We start from the raw sequence: 25,732 nt of genomic DNA on the forward strand, positions 1-25,732 counted from the left end.
TACATTGGCTCAGTAGGACACATTTAGGCTTAGTTTCAGCCTGGCCGGAGATGAACAGCCTGGTGCGTGTTTACAACTGCCACACCAGGACCAATCCCTCTACATGTATACTAAGCTTTCAGCTACTTTCATACAATTCAATATGTAACCTTAAAATACTGTATGTGTTTTCTTCTGTAAGTGTCTTTTTAATTAAAGGCACACAGCAGCAGGTCTGTTTTGTAGTTCAAGCTGCACGTCTTTATTTCCACTTCAGTAAATAACTTCATGCATTTAACCTCGCAGCCTTGATGGAAACGCACAGATGGTAAATATTGATCGATATGTTGTTGCAAGAGGTCTCGCTGTAAATAGAGCCATTATGTGGGCAGAGCGGCCCAGATGCGACTGTATGTGTGATCAAGATAGGAGGGCACTTTGTATCTCTTTCCAGACTCCTATTTCATATTGTTTGACATTATGAGCATGATTGGAACCATATACAGCACGATGTGACAATTGAATTGCATATTTAATATTTTTTTTTTGTACACCAGTTCTGAAGACCACTATTTTGGACAGTGGAGAGTTAAATACATATGACACACTGTGATTACATCCGTTAGTAGTACTGATTGCACATTATTAGGTCGACCTCGATAATATCACGAGTTCCGTTAATCTTCCTCCTGGGTTAGCTTTCTGCTTTAATAATTTCTGTAACCATATTATATACAACTCATTCTGATGTCATACAGCTCAATATAATCAATGACAGCCTTAATAACAAACTGATGAATAATTTTATTGTATTGAAAATATGCTATCCTTAATTCACACAAAACTGGGCATGATAGTTGTAAAAAGAACCGTTCACACAATCATATACAACAGTATACAGCTATATCAGATCCCTCATAAAAAAAAAAAAAAAAAACAGTGTTTAAAAGCTGTCTTTGTGAAGAGAGGCTGTGAGTTGTACTTGTGGGCTGCACCAAACGCATAGCATCTTCTCTTTTCCTCACCAGTTTGAACTTAAATCCAGAATAGGACCAATAAAGTGTCTGCTAAAGGTCAAAAACCTACTCCTCGCCGCCCCTCCTCCTCCTCCTACTTCTCCTGGCATGTGTACTGCAGTGGAGTGCCTTGTTGTCTGTGCAGTGTTAAATATTAATTGGGAATCAGTGAACGACTTGTCTCTTAAATGATAGAACAGAAGGGCCCCGGCTTGCCTCAGGCAGCCTGCAGGCGCCTTTCTTCTTCCATTTACCTGCAGGCCTTTGCAACAGCACTTCCTGGGCTTTGACAGACCGGCCAGCCGCCTCCAGCCTCCCCCTTTCTTGTTTCCTCCCCCCTGCCATATTTCAACCCCTCTGCCTTTTTTTTTCTCTCTCTCAGCCCTGCTTCTTCTTATTTTTGTATGCGCTTATAGTGGCTATCTCTTGGGTCTTTTATTCCAGACCTCTGCGTGTGTGTGTTTGTGTTGTGGATGCTATTGCTCTTGGCAATACATGGAGCCCTCTGAGAGAATTGTGTCAAAAGCTAGTATCTTTTACTAAAGAAAGGACAGACAAGTTAACATCAAAAACTTGCCGTCTTTGCCTTGTGCTCACAGCGTTGAATATCACCTCATTCTTTCCCGATAAGTGGCCTCACAGTTTGTCTCAGCCTTCCGTTGTTCCACCCTGGCATCTGCAAAGGTGACGAATTGACCTTCGGAGGTTAGCTTTGACTTTGCCTGACCCTTTTGGATGAAAGGCTCCAAAGAATTATGGTTTAAAATTGCATCACTTTGACCTGTTGCAAACTCTTTTATTAGACCCCGCAGCTCCTCACAGGTTTTAGAGAGGCTATATCGAGAAGTGGCAGGGCTCAACATTAAATGGGAAAGCATAGAGGAGGAGCCGAGAAGCAGCAGATAGAAATGTCGGGAAATAAGGGGGTGGGCTTGACTCCGATGCCATAGGAATGAGTTCACAGGCTCATGAGCACAGGCCTAATCGCACATGACAATATCGGTTGGTGCACCAGTCGCAACATATAACCACCCGGCTGCTCGTGCTGACTCGGGTATTTGCTGATAAAGCCTCTTCTTTCTAGACCATGCAGTGTGCACAATGAGGGTGGCCCTGGCAGGCTGGAGGGCAAACCACATCTAAAGGCAGACCGAATTTTTAAGCAGAGCAATTTTTAGTGGGTATCATGTGTTTACTTTTCTGGTATGCGTCCAGCCTGCCGAACCATTGAAAACGGAGAGTTTCGCTCAACTAATTGGACAAATAATGTGATTATTGTCTTATACACTCAACAGTTATATCAGTGTTTCCTGTACATTCACTTAGGAGTGGCGGCCTGCCGCATCTAACTTCAGATTTCTTTTTTCCAGTTTCAACACCATTTCGCATGCAAACGCATTCAACTTTACAATGTGCGCCCGTGACTTATCCTTTGTTTGGCACGAGAACATGTTTTCATTCATACAGTATTTGTATATTTATTTGTGGTACGCATTGTGAAAAAACAAACGTAAAAATATAAATCAGATGCCAATGCGTTACGAAGGTCTACTACAAAATTAACACATCAAATAGTGCTTGGACAATGATGGAATCCAAAGACATTTTTTTTTGGGGGGGGGGGGGGGGGGGGGGGGGGGGGCTAGTGGTTAGCTTGACTAGTTCTCACAACTCAATTTTTACTGCCATTACCTTGCCACCAACATTCAAAAAATATATCCCATCGCTGATGAAGAACGCTAAGAAACTGCTAGTCAATTATTCTGTGATTGTGAGATACGACACAAGTCTCCAGTGTTATTGCTGGCAGCTAACTTCATGATGCATCCAAATGCAGTCAGACATTTCAAACTCAAAACAGAAACAAGTAAGGCATTAAACATAAATAGCTGCAAATTTTTAAACAAAGATCAAGCTATTAAAGCTGAGATACAGTATATCAAGAAGAATGGTGGATGGGGGTGAAATTACTTGACTTAATTACAATAAATGGCGACCCCAATGGGGTTATGCAGCAATTGAAAATGGATGGATGGCCTATTTAGTCATGTTTATAATACCTCATCAAATAACTTCACGTCTGTCTTCCATTTTATCGGATCATATGCTTTTTTAAATCAAAATATAGAAGAAACCAGTCTTTTTAATAAATTTTACACAAAAAAAGAAGCACTTTTAAATAAAGTCTAGGTACATATTTCAGCCCAATTCCTTTGTTTTTGTTTTGTTTTTTGCCCCTATGCGACCTGTATCCGACCTCTTATTGGCAGTGCGGACAACACAGATCCATTTTTTTCAAATGTGATTCAGGCCACTTGTGTATGTGGTCCTGAAACCGATCCATATCCTATTTTTGTCATGAGACTTCAGTCTGAACGGCCAGGTCATGTTCATCCGATTCACACGTAACAAACAAGTGACAAACGTCATAATTCTGCGCTCAAAAAGGTGGGAGCAGTGTAGAAAACCCAAAACAAGAATAGTGGACGAGGCGAAGACAACTCAATGCAGGGAGAGCCAAGTGTATTTTAACTATCTGTCTCGCTCTTTCTATTTCTCTCTTGGCTCGAGTGAGACATTGCTGTCACTGCTCAATATGCCATGGCCAAAAACCCCGCCCTTCCCCTCCTCAATGTAATTTGTTCCTTAAATTTAACAAACTGAAAATATTCTGGGTCCGGTATGACAGCTATTTCAACATTACAAGATACTTCCTTAAACAAGAACGTAATGCAGTTTTGGTCTGTTTAGCCTTCACCCACAGGTCACGTTTATTTGGAAATGTGAATGATATTGCAAAGAAATTGGATTCCACAAAAAATTCTAAATCGAGCCTCAAGCACATACTGAATAAGAATGTTATTCAGAGCCATAGTTTTTAACTCGTTTTCATCTGAGCTTTAATGCGAAAATGCTTCAATTCACTTCCCCTTTAATCCCACATACATGTTCAAACATGATCGTGTGACAGATTTGCTAACTACAAGGTCAATGTGCTGCACCCTTTAATGATCATTATATACTGCAATGATTGTTTTAATATACTGCAAATTGTAGTTTACATCACAAATAAATACAATTTTAGTTTAACTAATGCACAGACAGAAGAAATCTCATGAGCACCGGCCTAATCGCCCATGACAGTGACGGTCCAATAGACATTTTAACTTCAATCATTAACTATTTTACTGTGCACTTAGACCCTCGTTGCATGATGTCACCTTTGCATCATCCTTCTGAAGTTCTCATCTTCTAATCCCCCATACTTGAAGAACCCAACTGAATGCATTTGACCAAGCTCAGTGTGTATTTTGAGGTAAACACTGGACGTGTTTATTTGGTACATGGGTGTCCCACAAAAGGCATGACATGGCAGTTACATTCCACAGTGGCCCTAACAACTTGTGTTTGCAGTGGACACTTGGCTTGATCATCACTAATTAACCCTTGCGGCTTGAACCCGAGGGCCTCCTTTGTTTAGCCCACTTTCACACTTGCCGTGAGCTCATGAATTATAACAAAGATCACAAGATGGCAAAATCTCCTCCTCTGTTTGCTCATTGTCAGCTTGGTGCCGATTTTCTGTTATTGTTTTTTTTCAATACCCAAGAGAGAGGGAGCAGGTCGCCTGCGCTGGTGTCAATGGGGCAGGAATGCAGGACGAGTGCTTTCCCACGCTGTTAGCTTTCTTCTGCCGGAGACACAGGGCCCTGGGCCGGCTAGGCTCTGCTAATGCAGCCAGATTGTGGACAAATGGAAAGTGACACTTGTGTGTGTAGAATGGTATTTGCGGTGACGCTTTGACTACAGATAATAAAGTGTTCACCCTGGGGTGATTTCGCCCGGCAAGCACCCCAGATGAAACTCACTTACTCAGAGAGCGAGATGGAAAAGACAGAGGAGAGGGGAGGGTTGGGGGGGGGGGCTGAAGCAAAGAAGAGATAGATAGAGGGAGGCAAGAGGGATGAAAACAGACAAGCGAGACCATCAAGAGACATGAAAGAAGAATTTGCACTGTTTGTAATTACAAAGCTTGAGGGGTCAGAAAGGGCAATTGCACCAGGATGTTAGCTGAGATTTGTCCTTCTTTGGATCCACCTGTTTTTCTCCTCTAATCCACTGTATTTTTAGCTCGAGGAAATGCATGCTGTATTTAACGTTTGAAAGTTATCAGTAATTCACAAACAAGGGGACGTGGGAACCAGTGGAGTCGTTTCCCAGTAATTTCCCTGACATCCCATAAAAAGCGGGTCAGTTTGGAAGGTGCAGGAGGTTGCCACATCAACCCAACTAATTAATTTTCATGGCCGATTCAGTGACATCTGGCTTCAGAGATAAATTGTACAGAGGATATGTAAAGATGGCGGTGTCCTATTGGTTTTGCGTTTTCTCAGAGGAAACCTGTATAAGTTAATGAGCTGCATTGAGGCCATGTCCTTGATAAACATGGATGCCTATCAACAGGGCGGAGTTTGTTTGAGGATTCTTTTTTTTAAGGTTGACATCACAACATAGAAGAGGAGCAGAAAAGGACTTTCCTCAGAACTTCCCCTCAAATTTGGATACATAACAGGCAACGGTCAAAAATTTGAAAACACTCTCCAACTCAGTGTTTTGTCATTATTCAGAGGACCTGTATGCTGCTATTTTAAACATGCCACCATTAACTATATTTATACATGTGAATGATCATAAATGACCTTTGGCAGAGTGACGAGTTAATTTCTTTTGAAAAATGAGTTACTTTGGTGGCTATATAGACATTAAATATATATTTAATTAAATATATATTTAATTCCGAAGTGAGACACCTGGCTCCCCTAAATCCTACTTCTCACCGTGTGGCTGCCGCACCCCAAGTGCGCCACTGACTGCTAGGAGAATGCTTAATGCAAATGTGTTTGAATTTGCATGATACGGGCTCTTTGAACATTTCCTGAATGTAACCTAAGTCATCAACAAAGGTAATCAGAATATGTTTTTGGAATTGAGATTCTTCAAAGTAGACACTTTTTTCCCCCAGAAAACAGCTTTGCACATCTTGGTATTTTTGCAATAAGCTTCTTGATATGGATGATGCCTTATGACCTGAAATGACGTTCACCTGACAGTTTTGCAATCTCGATTTATCAGCTCGAATTTCTTGACCTCTTAATCTGTGGGAGGCTGAGAGAATTTGAAGGTGTTTCCAAACTGAACACTGAAAAAAAGTGTTAGTTGAATGTACTCAGTTGTATTTCTTTGAGTGGTTACACAAAAGTAAATCATCTGCATGCAGAGACGTTTTGTTAAGTGGATATATAGTTTGCATGTGTCTGGGAACAAAGTACGTGGATTCAGATTATTTTATTTTTGGCAACCACTTGACGAAATAAAATTGATTAAATTTAGCCAAACGTTTTTTTCTGTTAATGTCAAAAATTGATTATCTATAAGAAAAACAAAGGAAGCTTGTCTTCATATTTGCGTCCCAATAGGTTACAATAGGCATCAGTGCAGAACTTCAAAAGTATAGGGCTCCCCCAGTGGGGTACCTGCAGACCTCCTCTCAGTCCCAGTGGGTGCAAGATTAATGTGGACCACTTCTCCGCAGGCCAACTGACAGACCTTAACTTGGATCCTGTTTAATGTGGACCCATAATTAGGCCTCCAGGTTTTGTTTCTCCTCCTCTCTCTGCCCGGGCAGGAAATAGATTACATCTGAGAGTGACTTCAATGAAATGAAAGATTAGATTTGGATTTTTCGTCCAAGAATGAAATTTAAAAAAAAGAGTCTTTTAATGATCGAATCTGCTTTTGTGCCACGCGTCACTTTGTAACACGTTGGAAACAATACATGTGGTTACAGCGTGACACACAGTGTGACACCCCCTTTCCAAAAAATAAACTCCCATTTCATCCGCAAGGAGACGCATTCACATAACATGCTTCATATTCCTATTATGCGTGTGCCTGAAACATTCCATCGATAATTCAGCCCCCTCAATAATAAATATTCCCGACCGAGCGCAGGCAGAGTGGAGTTAGGTGCAGACAATGCATTTGTTTGAAGATTATGATGACACAAGCAGCTGTGAATTCAGACAGCTCTATCCACAGAGAAATCATTGCAGTTTGATTTTTATCTTTGCAATTATAGATAACAGAGGCCTGACAAATAATTGCCTTGATTTTTTTTTTTCTTCCTGCATTGCCCAGAAAATCAACCTTGAGATGAACAGGGAGAGATGAGTGCTCCCAAAAATGGCTTTTTCCGACACGTAGCAAGCAGCAGGGTTTCCTCACATGCACTTGAATTGATTAGTACTTTGACTGAAGGCATATTCAACTTGTCTTCACCCCTCCTCACCCACGCACATTATAACTCCCCCAGCCTCCAAGGAGGGCGCTCTAGCGCGGCCTCATACATGTGCTTCCTCCGCTCCCTCGCTCATCGGGAAGCTCCTGTGGGGCACCGAGGCTTTGATTGACTGGCGGCCGAGTCGGCGGGACGCCTCTATTATTATCATCTCCTTGGCGGCAGAGGGTTGAGGGGGGGCTGCGTCCAGGGGGTCTGGCCCCGCAGCCTCGGCTTTGTATGCGCAATCGTCAATTAGAGGCAGTGCACTGCCAGAGACGAGTGGGATGTGGGGTTAATTGCAGAGGACCAAACAGCTGGCTCTATCAAGGCCTATTGTGTTTGCGGCAGTTGTCACGGCAATTGGGGCCTCGCTGTAATCGCTGACTAATCAGGCCTGTGCCAGATGACACCTCCATTAGCACAAGGCAGGTATTGTTCAGGATGCCGCGCCGCCTCTGCCCCCCACCGCCACGCCAGCAGCAAAAGAGGCGGGGCCAGACTTCAGGGGCGCACACTTCCTTGGCCCCAATCAAATTCTTTTTCAGGTTTCTCAAGTTTCAGGAGTCCGGAACCTGCTTTATACTGTACGTAAAAAGAGGCATTTTACAAAGTCATTGTTTTAACACTCAGAAAATATCAGGCCGGGGACGGGACGCGTAGCTAGCCGCTCGTTTATAAACAGATTTTGGCTAGCGGATACCACATCTTGAAAAAAACGTATGGCGGTACATCGCAACTCATTTGAAACAACATCTTGAGAACGAGACGAACGCTGCGGGCGGAAAAGACAACTCGCAGTGGTGCACGCATAACTTCCACAGAAATGTAGACAGCCTCTTATCAAAAGAATCCAAATTTTGTATTATTTGTAAAAATAAATGGATAAATAAATATAATAAGCCAATCATCTGTGTAATTCTTTCGCGTCATCACATTGGTTATTCAGTGGTTCATTGGTTATAAGTTTAACATGAACCCGAAGGGATGCGCTTCAAAGTGAACATTAGGAAGCCTTACATTTAATAACAATCAGCTGAATATTTTGCAATGAAACAAGACCACGATGATTGCAAAGAAGTTTATCGTGGCTTCCTAATGATCGGTTCTGCGTTTCTCGTTTTTTTTTTTTTTTTAATTTACGTCACCTGGCCACCCTTGTGGCCCACAGGTTAAAACTTTAGATGACTTTTATTTTATTATTACAGACCACTTGCTGACATTTGCTGCTTTTTGGCTAAGAATAGCTTTACTAGAACATACACCCTTTATATACTGTTAAGATCCCTTTGTCACTCGGAGCCGGATGAATTTACACCAGCATGTGAATTAGAGTATGTCTGCCTCAGAATATACATTAATAGGCACAATTAGTTAGTGAAATATGATTTGCTTGCATTCAACAAAAGTCTCAATGAATGCATTATTATTATTAGATCGAGTCATAAGTATGCATGGTCTTAATTGCAAGTCAACCAAATTGCCTTCTTTCCTCATCTAAGCAAGCTTCCACCCGCTGACCTGACGACACGGTCCGCTCGGATCACACTGTGGAGATATCGGCATTGCTGAAGTGAGGAAGTAGATGCTGAGTTTTTTTTTGTTTTTTTTGACATCGTTTTATTCACTAATAAGAAAAAACTTTTCTATAATTGTCAAACACTCGAAAGTTCCAACATTTGGAGTGAGGGCATTTTAGGCAGTTCTCCAAGAGATTTTCGTTCGCTTGTTCATTTAAACCACTTAATTAAAATGCAAAGAATTCTGGTGGTCCTCTGGATTTGATGCTGCGTTACCTACCTCCCCCTCTCTCACACACTCCCCATCTGCTTTAGCCTTGGTGTGATCAACACAATTTGACCCCTCACTCAAAAGGAGTGCTCAGAATTTAATGGATTTTTTTTTTTTTTTTACTGTCTAATCTAAGCAGTTCCCTCTTTATTGCTGTTTTGTACCCAATGGACCTCATCTTCAGCAGGCCTCCCTCCTGCACCCACACGCCGAGAAAATTAGTTCATCAGAATTCAAAATGTACTACCGGCTAATTAAAGGAGTGTTAATTGAGTGTTAAGAATGGAGCACCCCCTTCTCCGAATACGCGCGCACACACTCACAAGCAATCACACTGACAGCACCGGGTACGCCAAGGACGTTGCGCTCGGGGAGCTTCATGCCAATCAAAAACTGAGAGAAATGAGAGTGGCCAACCTCCCGGCGGAATGGCTTTTCCAGATCATATCACTGCCCGGCACTGCCATGTTATCCTGCGCCCGCTCTCGGTGCCTGCCTGATCGCTGCCGAGCAGAACTCCGCGCAGATAGCCTCGCTCGCCGCGTGCATCGTGCTAATGAGGGGTGGCATTTAGAGATGTGCTGCCCTGACATACGGGCATTGTGTGCCAGCCACTGGATTATTAAGGACGAAGGTCAGCCCATTAATTGCCTCCCTGCCATCTCGGCTCCCCGCCACGTGATTTGCTCATAATAAATTCATGTCTGCCTGCACTTTTACCTCGTCTCCTAATGCACTCGCAAACAATTCTTTGTTTATTGCCGTTTCGTTTCAAGTTTCTGACTCCTTACTCGGGTTTGCCCTCTTCGTTTGCTGTAAACTATTTCATGTGCTTGTGAATGCACATAGTCTCAGGCATGGGGGGAAAAGAATATTCTTGCATCCTCGGGGGAAATAATTAATCCTTACAAGGCTGTCGCATGTCGAAATGAAGCGAGTGTGAAGCATTTAGCCCAGGAGGCAATGCAGGCTGTCGCCGGCGCAGGCACCTGTTGTTGTCCCTGCCCTACATTTCATGAGAGAGCGCAGAGCAGAGGATAACAACATGCTTCACTGATGTCAAACGAGACACACAAGTGCAGATGCAGGATTGCGTGTGTGTTGTTTGCCTGCCTTGTTTTTCGGCTTCCACGCGTGCTGTTTGCATGCGCGGGCGCGCCGAGGCGTGCGCACAGCTGCAGGAAAGCCCCTACCTTGCGAGGAGGTGAGGGTGCACACAAAGGAGGTGCAAGCTGCCTTGGAGGGTGTTTTATCAGCGAGCACCATCTGTATGGTATGCTGCTGCCTTGAGCGCGGATCTGCTGCAAACTGAAGCAATAAGTCACACGGTGCCAACACCAGAACAGACTTCCTGCTTCTGGAGAAAGGAGGCGTGGCGACACAGCAATTAGTTTGTAGCCCAAGCTAATTGTAAAGTCCGCCACAAAATTTCTGCCGTGCAACTTTAAGAAAAAAAAAGGACGCTGAAATCAGAAGCACCCAGATGCTCATTTGCCTCCCCCTTCCTCTCTCCTTCCTTTATGCCGGCGATTTCTAATAACCGGAAGCTTTTGTGAAGCTGAGATGGGTTTGTAGGCCTGAAAGGCCTCTAATCCCTGTGGCCCGTGAAGTGTGAAGCCCTTTGATGCCAGGTTGGCATGCCAAAGTCTCTGCCTATTGACAAACAAGAGCCAAGCTGGGAAAAGACAGAGGAAGAATGCTTGATGCTCACTTTTTGGAACATGGGAAAATATGGACTCAGTGTGTGAGAAGGAAAAGAATTAGCCAGCCTTTAATGAATTTCTGGCGATTTTTTTGAATATCTTTTTTTCCCTCTCATGTGGCAGTAATTAGGTGGAATGATGGGCAAACTGCAGCTGGGGGCTTGTCAGGGCGGCAGGACACAAGGCCCTTGATATGCCTGAAAGCCAAGAATCTTTCCTCATTTGGACCATGTGGTGATCAAAGATGTTTTTTTTCCTCGTCTAAAGAAGATCAGAAAAAATTCTGCCTTTTCCATTTGCATGTGGACCAGCGATGGGCTTTGAAATGAGCGTGTTTTTCCTCTTCACAGCAAAGCAAACAAGTCTTGTCAGTTTTCCACTGTGAGTGAGAGCATCAAAGCGTCTGGCAGCGACGTCGCCGGGGAAGCCGAGCGGTGCCTCATCAAGGTTGGCAAGGTCGAAAAGGGGCGGCCTGCCTCGCTCAACTCCGCCCCTTCGAATGGCACTCGCTTTCAGTTTCATACTCACATATACGTACTCACTCATTTATAATCATGATGGTTACAAATATGAGATTTGGCTATGAAAGAGAGAGAAACGGCACAGGAATAGGTTATGCGTTAAATTCAGCTCCAGTTATTCACTGCCATTCCCCTCTGTCGTTAAATTCCAAATTTATTTCTTTTATGATATGGATCTTGTAGATTTAATCATTTTCACAGTTGGAGACCCGTTGGGTTGTTGAAATTAACTCCCCGTGCTATCTGTAATGGAAGCCCAGAAACGAGGATTGAGGCTATTTGGCTGTGGAGTCTTTTTTAAATGATTTTGCAATTGGAAAGGAAATGGAGTGAGTCGTAGTCACAGTCTGCAACCTGCACACACTCTTTAGGTTGCTGACTGCACGGTCATGGCGCTCGATGAGTGTGTGTTTGTGTGTGTGTGTGTTTGCTTGCCTTTTGCATAAAGAAATATATTTGAGAAGGGGTCGCAAGTCATTTGTGGCAGCTGATGTATCGCTTGTAAATTGAGTTCTCCTCTCAACCCACCCCCCCATACACACACACTTTTTGTTGCACTGAGCTAAGTAGCCATGAAATTGCCTGAATAATGTTGTTTAAATCCAATCTCAATGTGCCCCCTCACCTCAGTGACCAGCCTCCAAACAATGCCACATGATTTTTTTTTTTTTCTCTCTTTCTCTCAAAATTGCCATTTTCCTGTTTGCCACCTTGAGCTTTGCCTCATTGACCGAGGCCGTTGCTATTCACAGTTGCTGCCTTTGCTGCTGAATTGAATTTCTGGGATTGGAGAGTTTCATATTGCAAACACTGCATAGCATTTACTGGTGATGCTTTTGCATTCATATTTTTTTCGGATGGGAGTATGTATAGCAATTTTCATTTCTCAACCTGGCTTGTCGTATTATTATTTATTTGTATTTAATTGAGGCATTTTATTATTACAGAATATTTGTTTTGTTCAAGCACTGTGACTTTTATGGTTGCAATTTTCAGTAATCTACAACTGACGAATATTTTCGTTCCCCTATTCAGTTAGACTAAAATATTGGTAGTAGCTCTTTGCGTGTTACAGAACAAACATACACCACTCCATGTTACAATCACAATTCATCATTGTGGATAATTTGTGGGAAGTAGATTTTTTTTTCTTTTTTTTTTTTATCCAGCTTTTGTACTGGATCTTATATGTCCATAAAGTTGTGCCTAGCCGATGTCATTTACCTGAATCACACACCATTGAGGTGAGAAAGGGGCCCGTTCATAGATACTGGACTGAACCACTTAGAATTCTCAAATGTGCCATTCCAATTAAACAAGCTTTGATCCCCTCCCTCCCTGCTTAGTTTCCAAGGCTAACCTAATTCATTGCTAAAGAAAGTCTGAATTAATTTTACAATGCACAGATTTAACATCGCCTAAGGTTCCAGGCTTTCGACAGAAGAGTTTTTAAAAAGATCGGCTTGGCTAGGGAGTTATAATTAGATGGAGGAAAAAAAAGAGCCCTCTAATGGAGGAGACTTGCGATTTAACAACAATCCTGAATAGGGAAATGGTGTTGTTTTTGTCTAGGTGCTAAGATATCTCTGGCCGTCACCTTCAGAAATGAAAATGAAAGTGAAATGAAAAAATGAAAGTGATAGCACTCATTCCTTCCACTCTTTCTGACCCGCAGGTGACCTGGTGGTGCCTACACATTCCCCTCGCTACCCCACCGCGGCAGAACTTGATGCCTATGCTCAGAAGACAGCCAACAGCCCTCTGTCCATCAAGATCTTCCCGACCAACATCAGGGTTCCCCAGCACAAGCACCTTAACCGGACTGTAAATGGATATGATACCACTGGCCAGCGCTACAGCCCTTATCCACACTTCCACACGGGGGGCTACCACGGCCTACTTGCCATTGTCAAGTCCTCGTCCTCCCCTTCCTCATCATCCACCTCCACTTTTGTCTCATCAAAAGGTGTTCTCAAGAGCTCCGAAGGCAGACGGACTAAGCTCTCTCCCGCCCACATTGCCGTTGCCCCGTACCCACCTAGCAATAGCACTTTAGTCCCTGGCCCCAGCCAGATGGGATATCAAACTGGGCCCGCAAAGCCTCCGGAGGGGCCCGGCTTGTCAGTGCCCCCCAATGTCACCGTAGCTGGCTCGGTGATTCCTGTAAATGGGGGGCGCGGCCTAGCTCTCCCCGCACAGTCCAACCTCCCCTCCATCCAGAGCATCATTTACCAGATCAACCAGCATTGCCAAGCACAGGCTCTGCAGCAGGTGTGTCAAGGGGCCCCTCCCTCCAATTCCAGTCCCTCCAAGCAGGGCACCGCTGTCATGGGGGTCTCCTCTAGCTCCTCAGGTGGCGGTTACGTGGTGGGAATTGGCCCACAGGCTAACATGGTGTACACGGGTCCAGGGCTGCCGGCTCCAAACACGGAGGCGGTCAAAAGCGGGATTTACGCGGACGGCATGGACTACATCCTCTGGCAGAAGCAACAGCAGCAACAGCAGCAGCAGCAGCAGCAGCAGCAGCAACAGGCAGTGCTACGAATGTACAGCGGCGGCAGCGGAGGGGGAGGGGCCATCAGCAAGTCCCCCGAAAGCTGCATTCCCATCGGCGGCATCGTGGCAGGGCAAGTCTCCTCGTCCTCGTCCAGACCTTACCACTTGACAGCCAGCGCCAGCGGTGGAGGCGGGCTGGACAAAGTCAGCTCCTCCCCATTGAACTGCATGGGCATGCACGGGAATTTCTCAGTGGGTCAATACTTTGCCCCCCCGTGGAACAGTGTCCTCGTGACGCCTGATAGTGACTGCTACAACCCCCAGGAGCTTCTGGTTTCCTCCACGGGCGGGTCCACCACGGGCCACAGGGAAGTGGGCTACCCGCACCATCCCTATCACCACCATCACCACCACCACCACCACCATCATCATCACCCCGCCATCGACAGCGGCGGTCCTCTGTGCTGCAGCTTGCCCAGCAAGACTTTGTGCAACACGTCGGTGTTAAGCAGCAGCTTGCAGTCTCTGGAATACCTTATCAACGACATCCACCCGCCCTGCATTAAGGAGCAGATGCTCGGCAAAGGCTACGAGACCGTGTCGGTGCCACGTCTGTTGGACCACCAGCACGCGCACATCCGCCTCCCCGTTTACAGATAGAGGCGTGACAGAATCACAAGAATCACCTCGTGAGTTTGTCAAGAAAATCTCAAGTCGGAAGGACAGATCCGGTTTTGTGAGGGTGAAGGCCTGCTTTAACGGGTGCGCGAGCTTAGCGAGAAGAGCTGTTGACCTGTTGTGCGACCCAATCTGTGGTGGTTTCCAGCCAGGCTCCGAGAATTCCAAATAAGAAAAGGCAGTAGTGATTGAAAGTCGGGGAGAAGAGGGATTTTAACATTCTCCTCATGATCCATTGTGCAGTTTGCCAATTGGAAGTTTGCATTGATTTGTCGTTCTCTTTCCTTTAACGTTGCGGATGATTTACTTGCCTGAATTTTTTATCTCTCTCTTTTATTTTGTTTTCGTTGTTTCTGTTTGAATCATAGCTTGACACGGAGCGCATATGCCACTTGTACCCCCACTTCAAATACTGAGACTGTCAAGACAGAAGCTACTGTGTAGGTTTCCACTGAAATCTATGGTCTTCAGAGGACCAAAGTCTATGGCTGCTCTTCACATCCAAACCCACACACAGATGGATGAAGACGGTCTTAGTGAAATTATAGCCAGGACTCTAATGTTCTGCCCAAGAATCATCAAGTCTGATTAGGAAAGGAATTAGTACATTATTAATGATTATTGCTGTTATGATTGATACATAAATTGCACTGCTTGAATCTTGTTAACTTTGAAGTTTTGAATTGGGTAGTTTGGATATGTATTTAAGAAACTTGAAAACTTGAACCTATTTTATGTTGTTTTATATATTTGTAGGTATATTATATGCATCGGCTGCTACGGGGAAAGTGTCTCTGATGCTTGGTTCTTTCCACTTGCTTTTGAATGATTTCAATATTCCTTTTCAAGCAAATGTGCAGTTTCTTATGTCCTGTTTTGATGCATCGTCACTGCTTTGGTTCTGTAAGAACCTGCGTTGTGGGAGCTTGTTTTCCTAACCAACACTGGAATTCACACGGTGGGTGAAAAGTAAGGCGTTGAAAATTGTTGATGTAACCCATATTCTAACTGCATATTTTAGTTTTAATTTAATGTTATATGTTTTTTATTATCAGGGAAACCGAAATTAAATCTGCATCATGCAGGAAGCACAAGTGGCATTGAAAACAACAGGCCAACGTGGCCATCTGGGAAACAAATAACGGAGACATTGAGGAAATTAGATGATATGAAATACCCATTTGTGCTGTCCATTTAATAAATGTTTTCAGCGAGACTAAAAAGTCCAAAAGGTATTTTTAATGCCAAGTGACTTTTCAACCACCCTGTGCAATTTCGAAGGAGTGTCGGGCCTACACAGAAAAGAAATGAGTATATTATGAGAATAAAGTTATAGGGTAAGAGTAATGTAAGTAACATTTCTTTTTGACTGTCAACCAAGTTAACAAATAATTATGACATTGGCCTGTTCATTGTGATAGTGACATGGGCGTTTTCATAATACTCAAAACTTTTATTTTTATTTAAATGTATTTGATTGAATATTGTTTAAATTAATTTTATTTTTTCGAAAATCTAAATATATATATTTTTTTCTCATCATTTTCTTTTCTGTGTCCCCCTTATGCTCCTTCACAACAATAAATTGCTTATTTAAAGAGAACAGAAGACACAGAAAAGGAATTGTTACAGTAAAAAATGTGAATCGCGAGCTTATTGACGTAACGATACATGTACGTGTACTTAACACGAGTATGTGTGTGCGTGTGTGGGTATGTGTGTAGCCATGCACATATTTTAGCTCTTCAAAAAGTTTCGGACTTTTATTTTCCCATGTGTCATTTGAAGGATTCAAACACAGTCCCCATAAAATCATATCTAAGTAATGTACAGAAATTATTTTGCTGATCTCGTCTCATTTTTCATGGAAGACGCAGTGTGTCCTTGCTATGTGTGTAAGTGTCCATCTGCCTTCTCTGTCAGGTGTCATCATAGTGATAGAAGAAGCCAGGACAGAAGGGAGTCAGTCCTACTTCGTAAAAAACAAAACAAAACAAAAAAAACAGTCGTTTGCTCTCTTCTGGCATCAGATGAAATGAGACAAGGGTCATTGCTTCTCCGTATTCATTTCAGCCCCTGGTTGGGAAGCATTTAGCCCGGGCTAGTTTTAACCAGATGATTCAGAGCGGTGAAATATTTATTATGACTGTGAGATTCCCTTGAATGTACTGCACTTAAATTACTGCGATGTGTTATTGCCTTGTGGGATTCAAGTGAAAGAGAAAAATTGGATCAGTGCAGCAGACCTGCGGTCTTGATTAGCATTTCTTTTGTCAGTGGAATTTCAATGCTAAATTCAATTTATTAAATAAAGCGAGAGCCGGAGCTTTGTTGCGGGGAAATACTGGCATCAGTCTAGATTTATGAAGTGCAATTATTATGACTGTATGAACATTTTTTTTCTCTGAGCTTACACCAAAAAAAAAAAAAAAAAAATGTAAACTACAGTTGTCAATACATTCCCAATGTACCAACATCCCTAATCCCTATCCTTTTTGTTTTGAGGTGTAAAATAAATTTCTTTAAGAATATATCCAAAGGCCACATCTTGGCTTTGACGTCTGTCATTATTTTCTAGACTGAAATGTCAGCGGGAAGTTGGACCGTGTGGGACCTCAAGCAGATATTTGACAAGTGATGTTAAACCTTTTGTTGTCAACAAGGAGAGGAAAGTAACTTTAAAGTTGTCTTCTTTAACTCTAGAGGAATGCACAAACTGTACTTAATAGTAACCGCAAGAAAATGTATATAAATCCTGACAATACGATGGATCCACATCACCCCCAAATTAAAAAAAAGGAAATAGTATTTGAACATTGGCGGTTAAAGTTGCGTAAATTGTGATTAAATTGTCTTTTTATACCTCCTATTTTCAATGGGGTCCTGAGAGCCTAAAGAACACCAAGCCCTTGGCTTATATTTTGCACAGTAAGCCTCTTCAACATTCCAATAAAAAGAAAAAAAATCTTGTTGTTTCAACAGCTTAATACCCCAGCCGCGGTCTGATTCTGCTATATTTTCTGTCTTGTAGAAATATTTTGACAGATTTACAGATACATCCCGCCCCTAAATCCCCTGCGTTTGGCTTCTGCATCCGAGCATTAAACCCTGTCACATGACGTCGAAGTCAAGAGCTAACACTTGAGGCGGTGGAGATTCTGATGTCTGGCCTTTCCCACCAGCGGAGGTCCGGGGCAGCCGTCCTCTCAGCTAATGGGAGTATTGGGTGACAGCACCAGTGGAGAGCATTCAGTCGTTCGGAGGGCTGAAATCAAACCCTATCCAAGTAGGAATGGATTTCCTGTAAGGTACAGAGAGGCGTACAGTAATTAGAGAGGAAAGACTTTGTCGATTCAATATGCATTTCTATGAAACGAAAGTACTTGTCGTTATTTGTGACTCCATTAACAAGGTCCCTTTGATGAGATGCATCTTGGGCATGCTGTAACCCAGCTTCCCAATTTGGGCCATGCAGGCTTAGGCCATATTAGGATAATAGAATTAAATTTGAAATTGATTTGTGCCTGAGCTGATCCACGCATGGCTCACTCAGCTGCAGAGGCAGAGTGGCATATGGCATGTCATTATCCACCCGCCTGTCCGAGGCCAACAGGGTTCAGCGGTACTTAAAACAAACTGAAGGTTGTGACTGCCCGGCAATGAAGGGGAGGACAGCGGGGTCGGAGGGGAGAGATGGGGGGGGGGGGGTCCTAAAGTCCAGTCTCAGCTGCGTCTCAGAGGGCCTCAGCAGCGCACTGTGGCGCCCGGGCCCGTCGGCCCGCTTTGAAAGCCGGCTGTGTTTGATCGGGGCGGGGGGATTTGTTTTCTGTTGGATTATACATGGTTACTCCCCGCTTGGCTGAAGGGGCGCCCGTGCAATGTGACAGATCTCAGAGCGGAGCGAGATACGGGGAGGGATTTTGGGGTCAGAATAGCCTCGAAGCATCAGTAATCAGGATAATTGCTATGTTCCTGCATGGTGCCGTTATCAGATGCCCCTCCTTGGCTCAGCTCAGCGGCCTCATATTCAAATGCAAGCTCCACTGAAAGCATCCTGGAAGACATATTGTGCCTCAATGTATCACATTTGAGTAAATCAATTAAATTTTAAATGCTGGAAGCCAATTACGCTGCCCAGGAAAGGACAGATGTGAGCACCATGTGAATGAGGACATTTAGATCTATAAAAGTTATCGACTGCTAACCTGTTTTCAAGGGCAGCGAGACGCTCGCCAGGATGGCCTGAGGGCAGCGTGGAGAGAAATTGACTTACGCCGCTTGTAAAGATCCTTTCGTAAATCCCATCAAGACCTTTACTCGGCGCAAAGGTCCTGCTACATTTAATGCACCTGAGAAGAAAGCGAGGCCAGTTAAAAACAAGAGGGCCATAAGGGACGCAGCGTTGAAGAAAACAACGGCAGCTGCTCACTCTGTCGAGTCTTGGCGCTGCCCCTGCCTGTACGTGGTAAAGTCTGTGTGTGTGTGTGTGTGTGTGTGTGTGTGTGTGTGTGTTGTCGGGGGAGGGTAGCATTTGGGCCTCTAGGGCGCCTTCCTAACACCCCTTCTCAATGTCTATTACTGGCAGAAGCAGATAAAGTCATACAGCCGCAAGAAAATACTTAAATCAATAATTCACATGCTTGTATAGCAAAATATGTGCCCCCACCCATCCAATATGACTTAATTTTTTTTCAAGTGCTGTACAAAGTACAATAATAGATGAGCACATAAATCACAAACTCGCCTTGAAAGCCCCTCCAGCAGGAGATTAAGATGTTCTATATCTTGAGCATCACAGCTATATAGGTTCAGCTGAAGAAGCTTATTGCCTCCAAATAGTTTTATGTAGATGTTTATATCCTATCCAAATATAAAAGTCTGTTTTTTTCCCTCTTCCCTCCTGTTTCCTTTATTGTTTGTGTGGAATGTTCCTCCGGGCAGACAGGGCTGTTGCAACCAACAATGTCCAAGTCTGAGGGTACAGCAACCTTGAGAAAATAATATATATGGAAATGGGAAATAAAGCATCGCTCTTATTGTTCTCCCTGCATCGATGTGTTTATGTTTGTTTCTGCACCGGATGGAAACATGTAAAAGAATACCCCTTTTTTTTTGGAAGTGATACATCTTGGACAAAATAAGAAGTGTTAATAGGAAACAAATCTGTAAAAAATCTTTCACTTGCAGGGTCGTTTCAACTTTTCAATGTGCCTATGCCGCCAAGCATCCCAATGATTGCTTACCTTTTCTTCCGCAGTTGTGCAATTTCCTCCTAATCTCGCCACAAGCGTCATCTTGGATTTGCTCAAACTGCCACGCAGCCCCCCTCACCCACCTCCAACCCAGAGATGTCCTCTGTTCCCTGCTTTTTGTCAATCTCAGGACTGAAATGTTGAAGTTTGCTATCCATTGGACCTCTCCTCCTCGCTTATGCATTACTGTTTGACATAAGTGAATAAAGCAAATGACTTGTATGTGGGCCTCTGATTAGTTGAACGCTCCGTCTTTGTTTTGCTTTCTCGACTGTAATGAAGGTAACTAGGTAAGCATATTAGGGCACACATTTCCACCATATGTTGGCCTCCACAATCCCGCTCCTCACATGACCCTTTTCACCTTCCGGCGTTGCTAATGGTAGCCTACAGGGTTTAACACAAGATGGATGCAGAGTTTTTATTTAGCCCATCTTAAATGATTACAATAAGACAGGAGGCATACTCAAATTCTCTGTATGAGCTTGTATTAGGATTTGGTGAAAGCGGTCTAAGCGCTGAGGCCAAGAAAAGCTAAGTCCCTATGCGTGCAATGGATGGTGCACCGGGAAAACATTTTGCGCGCCCCTCACTCGAAGCACTGATGATGAAGAAAGGAAAAGAACAATATAAATAAACTTTCAACAACTGTTAATTATTTTTCCTAAAACAGATAAAAATAACCAAATGAATCAAAGTGTCTGAAAAAAAAATCTTATTTTACAACAATTACACTTCCCATGACAAACACAACTGCCCAACTGCCTAAAGTAATCCATTACTTGAGTATTCAATTACCTCAAAAAACCATCTTAAGCCAGGGGGGCCGAACTCGGTCCTCGAGGGCCAGTATCCTGCATGTTTTCCAGGTGTCTTTCCGCAACACACCTGATTCAAATGGTAAGCTCATCAGCAAGCTCAACAGAAGTCTGATAATGATCCTGATCATTTGAAATATCGGAATCAGCTCTTTGTATGATACAGCCCATTTCTATACCCCTGCAAACCGCAAGCCCTACAATAAACCCAACAATTAACATTGTCAAATTAAACATGTTTCCGAATAAACAAAAATAATAGGCATTATATGCAGTACAGTACTTTTAATGTAGCTCTTATTAATGCATTCCTGTTTTTTGAAAGGGCATAAAAACTGCAGCTTATGAAATACGCTAATTAAACGCCTAAACACAAAAGCCAAATTATAACTATGTTGAAATAGTCTGGCATTTATGGTGACAATATTTGATTGTATCAACATTTCCTGTTCAAACAACGCGGTTATCATCCAGAACTATTATTTATAATTTTCCCTCTTTTGTCTCCTCACTTGCAAGCTCTCCACCCACCTAAAAACATCAGATAAGCTGGAGACTGATGAGGCCGCCTCCGCCACCAAAGCGTGCGTTACTGGGAGACTGCACACTGATTTCATGCACGCTCACTCAAACAGAAAAAGAGTTCTGTGAAGCAGAAATGCTTCTCTTATTAGCAAAACTCATTCACCTGCACGCCACATTGACTCCCTGGCAATTTAACAATAAATCATGAGAAATGCCGACGGAGGCCCGGCAGAAGACTGACACCGCGACGCCACCGTGCCCTCGCCTGTCACTTTAGACACCCTGAATCATTTTGGGTTCAGTGACCTTGTTTCATCTCTGATGAACTGAAAGGTCATCTCACAGGCTAGGCAAGCAATATGTCTGTGGCTTTTGGTCTCCCGGCGCTCACGGTGATTGCTCATTCAATTTAGAAATACCGCACCTGGGTGTAATATTTCACGAGGGATCATGGGAAGTATTTCAAGCAAATTATTTCAGCATAAAGAAAATTAAAGCTGGGCTGCTCGGCGAGTTGTCTGCTTGAATTTAGTGCAGGATTCCGGTGCTCAGGCGGTGGAAAGTGCATCGGACGAGCTGAGCGGTCAGCAGCATCGTGCCGTGCATAAATGAGTTGGCTGAATCCCAGCGAAGAATCTGTGTGCTACTTATCAGCCTAAACACCTTAAAGCTTAACTAGCTGGACAATGGCTGAACAAGTTGTGCTGCCAGTTGCTGAGCTTACATCAGCTTTCCCTTATTTGCAGTTTGAGAGTCTACCACACACACACACACACACAGCCAACATTATTCCAACCTATTGGTCCAGACACATTGGTAGCCCACATACAGTATTTTGTTAAGTGCACACGTTTCCTGTGCAAGCATGCATCTCCAGAGTTGCTGACAGTGATACTTGCAGGACCGAGGCCTGGCCTACTTAAGGGGCTGCAGAGATGAGGGCAGGCCAACTTGTCAGCAGCACTAGGTGCTTGCTGCTTAGATAAACCTGCAGGATTAGTGGCCCAGTTAAAGTTGGGGCAAAGAGGATTAGCCTCTTCTCTTCTGAGGTGGCAAGAGATTCCCTGCGTGTCCTTCAGCACTGCGGCCTAAGAGAGAGAAGGAGAGATGAGAGCAAGTGGAGTGGGCTTGGGGGCTCCAGGGTCTGCCCCTAGTTATCTGAGTGAGAATCACCTTTGCAACACGCTTAAAAGAAAAAGAAGAAGAAGAAAAGTGAGGTGTAATAATTAAATGTGAAAGGCATTGGAGTGCTGCATAAATGGTTTCGAGCATGTGCTTTCATTAAGAAGGCAAAAGCTGGTAATTACCGTCCAGGTGTTACAGTGTGGTCAAGCGTGGTTTGGCAGAAAAGTATTTTAAAGGTGTGCTTCTTGTTATAAATTTATTTGTAAGGAGATGCATCGAACATTGACATATGCGATTTGAAACCACACTCAGCTGCTGTTCATAAGTCCATGTCAAAACTCGATGTTTCGGAAATATATATTTAAAAATAGATTGATATTATAAATAGATAAATGGCTCATTTGCTTTTCTTTTTAATAAACACCAAAATGTGTACACGTGTTGATTTTATTTTTACATTTGTTGTTTGGAACGAGGAAGAAAACGTCTACGTTTGATTGTCAATTGTTATCTCTAAAACAAAAACATAATGTAGTACGCGATAAGGAGGTCGATTAGGAAAACGCCTCAATCGTTTAGTTTGGCTTGCCGGAAGTTGTCCCAGAGCATTTCTCTTAGTGACCACAAGATGACGACAGTGTCGCGCCCAAAGACATGTCGTGATCTCCACAGCTCAATCTAGCATAAATACAACAAACACTAACTACACTTGTGGAGAAAATTTGTTGATACGTCTCTGTTAATTAAAAGAAGAACAACAACAACAACAACAATAATAATAATAATAATAATTATTATTATTATTGCTGATATTATCATTATTGTTAATAATAATAATAATAATAATAATAATAATAATAATAATAATAATAATAATAAAGTGTGTGCTCTAATTAGCTTCGCAGATGTATTTGAATTTGTAAGCAGTCAGTTGCACGACTGTGCTTTTTTTTTTAACCCTAACCCTTTTTTTTTCAAGCAAGAACGTTTCATAATGAAATGAGACAATTTGGTGGTAATCTCTCTTTATAATCCACGTCGTTCACAATAATTTAAAATGCCATAAGAATACACTCAGTCGTCCACTCGCTGTGAGTAAACTTTCTTCTGCTTGCTAAAGAAAAAGAAAATAAGTGGCTTCAAGATGTGGCATGGCTTAGCACACTTAAATGTGCTACAAGATTTATTGTAACCAAACAGGGTTTGATCATCGAGAAACAATAGCTAATCGCCCTCTTGCTAGGTGGCGTGCACACAGACATTGCGTGGTACTGCCCATGAGATGGACTTTAAAGACGGCTGTTTTTAATGAAAAAAAAAAAGGATACGTAACAAATACTAGACACTGATATTGTACTCATATGAGAAACCAACAAAAAACAAACAAAAAAAGTGCATCTCTGTCTTGAAAACATGTTTGGCTTTTAAGTGTCAAACAACTGGCCTTGACAGCCCAATACGCAAAAATGGTTAATAGTCTTGTGTCTACCTCCCATCAAGTCCAAGAGCAACCAAAAGTAGCGTAAGTGTAAGTGAAAAGCAAAATAGCTTCCTTTTTTTGTCCCCAATACGTATCCTAATCTAGCATTTTCTTTGAACTGCATGAAATCAAAGGGATTTTTTCTATTACCTTGCACATACATACATATTTTGTATAGAACACATAAGCGGAAATATAAATACAAAAAAATAAATAAAAACAATGAAAAGCAAATATCTAAGAGACGGGAAATGGCCGAAAAAATACGGTATGTGATTTATATGAATCTATCCAATGACAAGGTGCCAAAAGACGTAAGCCAAGAACTGCATCACAACAAGATCGTTCCGCTGCATTTGTCTGCTATACTCAGGTGCGCACTACTTATTACTTTAAAAAAAAAACTCCATGCAGAAGATAGTTCTACTGAATAATACTAGTGTGGTGATCGAGCTAAATGCCTTTAAATCAGGAATGGGTCCTTTTAGCGTGACTCACGACTTGCTTGTCTAAACCTGAAACTAAACTTGAAATTGGCATTTTGCTTTGTTTAGCATTAGTTCTGTCCATGTACATATACACAATTCAAATTAGTGCATAACATTTTAACAATCATCGCTGACTAAAACAATCGGGATGCCAATGACAGGGCTACCATTAACTAAACAATTCTATTACCTAGTGTATATGTTTCCGTAGTGTAGTGGTTATCACGTTCGCCTCACACGCGAAAGGTCCCCGGTTCGAAACCGGGCGGAAACACGTTTTGTTTATTTTATATACACTATATATATATATTTTTTTTTTCTCCGTAAGCATTTGTCCTGTTACATTCAACCACACACATACACAAACAATAATATGTGGGTACTTTAAAGGGCACTTAAAATTATGTTCAGTGTATGACTATCGAAAATCCTGTTGAATGAAATGACCTGCTGCCACCACCAGGCGGTTGTGATGTATGTGGCTGTGACAAACCCTGCTAAACCTATCGTAATTTTCCTGACGATCCTGCATCATAAACATTCAAGAAATATTAAATTGAATCGCGATTGAATACGGGTTTCCGTAGTGTAGTGGTTATCACGTTCGCCTAACACGCGAAAGGTCCCCGGTTCGAAACCGGGCGGAAACACAATATTTTTTAAAACTTGTCACACAAAATCACAGGCACATCGAAATCTGTTGTTATATAAATATACTCAATGTAATGCTGGTTTGTACCTTTGACGAACTTGCTTTCAACCCAATTGAATGGCATGGGGAGGTGGTGGGTATATAAATGAAGGAAGAGAGGTTGCACGTGTCCCTCTCAGTTCAGAAGTCTCAGTTTCTATTCCAGCTCGCACCGGCCTTCCTGTGTTGCATTGGCATGCTCCCCCCGTGCTCGCGTGGGTCCTCTCCGTTCCTTACCACATTCCAAAAACATGCATGGTAGGTGTTGAAAATTGACAGTTTCTTAGCAATTTGCAGAAAATATCTATGGTCTATTTACTGTAATATTTAATTTTGTGATAAATGAAAAACTTTAAATGTTGTATGATTAATAGTAATGTCAATATTTTATGATTCATAGTGATGTTGGTTCTAACCCGCAAGGGTTTTAATCCGGCCCGTGAGGTGATTCTGTAAAGTGTAAAATGAGCTGAATTTTGTAATAAATTAAAAACTGAATAATAATGTTAATATTTTATGATTAAAAGTGATGATGAACCTCTTGTTGTTGTCTTCTTGTACGTTTGTTTTAAAGTTATATAAATGATACCATGATTTTATTGGTCCCAGCTCACTCGGGAATAAATTTTCCTCTATGCAGCCCGCAATCTTAAACGGCTTTGGCAGTGGTTCTCAAATGGTCTACCTTCAAGAGGAAAAACATTTTTCCCTATCATCAAGTTGTGGGCCAAATTTATTTCACAGAAAAATTGCACATTCAAAGTACAAAGCGGACTTTTCTGCCAAAACGGACTGTTAAATCAGTGTTTGCGGAGATGAAGAGGATGCTACT

At 42.7% G+C, this 25,732-nt stretch overlaps 1 protein-coding gene, 1 long non-coding RNA gene and 2 other non-coding genes across 9 annotated transcripts in view; 3 read left to right on the forward strand and 1 right to left on the reverse strand.

The window, feature by feature from the left end:
* fam222aa (family with sequence similarity 222 member Aa) overlaps nt 1-17,052 on the forward strand; it is a 56,810-nt gene extending 39,758 nt beyond the window's left edge. For all 3 annotated transcript variants that reach the window (XM_088419059.1, XM_088419062.1, XM_088419065.1), the window contains exon 3: nt 13,023-17,052. In XM_088419059.1, coding sequence (XP_088275185.1) covers nt 13,023-14,503 — 1,481 coding nt within the window. In that variant the 3' untranslated portion in view covers nt 14,504-17,052. The remainder of the gene's footprint in view (nt 1-13,022) is intronic.
* Nucleotides 16,270-25,074, reverse strand: LOC148429839 (uncharacterized). 4 transcript variants are annotated; one of them, XR_015866102.1, is made up of 3 exons: nt 24,949-25,074; nt 18,727-18,870; nt 16,270-17,822 (listed from the first exon to the last, which is right to left on the reverse strand). It is a non-coding gene; the product is annotated as an uncharacterized LOC148429839 (long non-coding RNA). The 4 variants fall into 4 exon arrangements; XR_015866103.1 differs by lacking the exon at nt 24,949-25,074 and adding an exon at nt 18,951-18,983; XR_015866101.1 differs by lacking the exon at nt 24,949-25,074 and having other exon boundaries at nt 18,727-18,951.
* Nucleotides 24,411-24,483, forward strand: trnav-cac (transfer RNA valine (anticodon CAC)). Its single transcript has one exon. It is a non-coding gene; the product is annotated as a tRNA-Val (tRNA).
* trnav-aac (transfer RNA valine (anticodon AAC)) lies at nt 24,787-24,859 on the forward strand. The gene has a single exon. It is a non-coding gene; the product is annotated as a tRNA-Val (tRNA).
* Nucleotides 25,075-25,732: the final 658 nt, after the last annotated feature.

The sequence above is a fragment of the Hippichthys cyanospilos genome, chromosome 1 (genome assembly GCF_059441005.1).
Source record: "Hippichthys cyanospilos isolate Australia breed blue-spotted pipefish chromosome 1, RoL_Hcya_1.0, whole genome shotgun sequence".
NCBI lineage: Eukaryota > Metazoa > Chordata > Actinopteri > Syngnathiformes > Syngnathidae > Hippichthys > Hippichthys cyanospilos.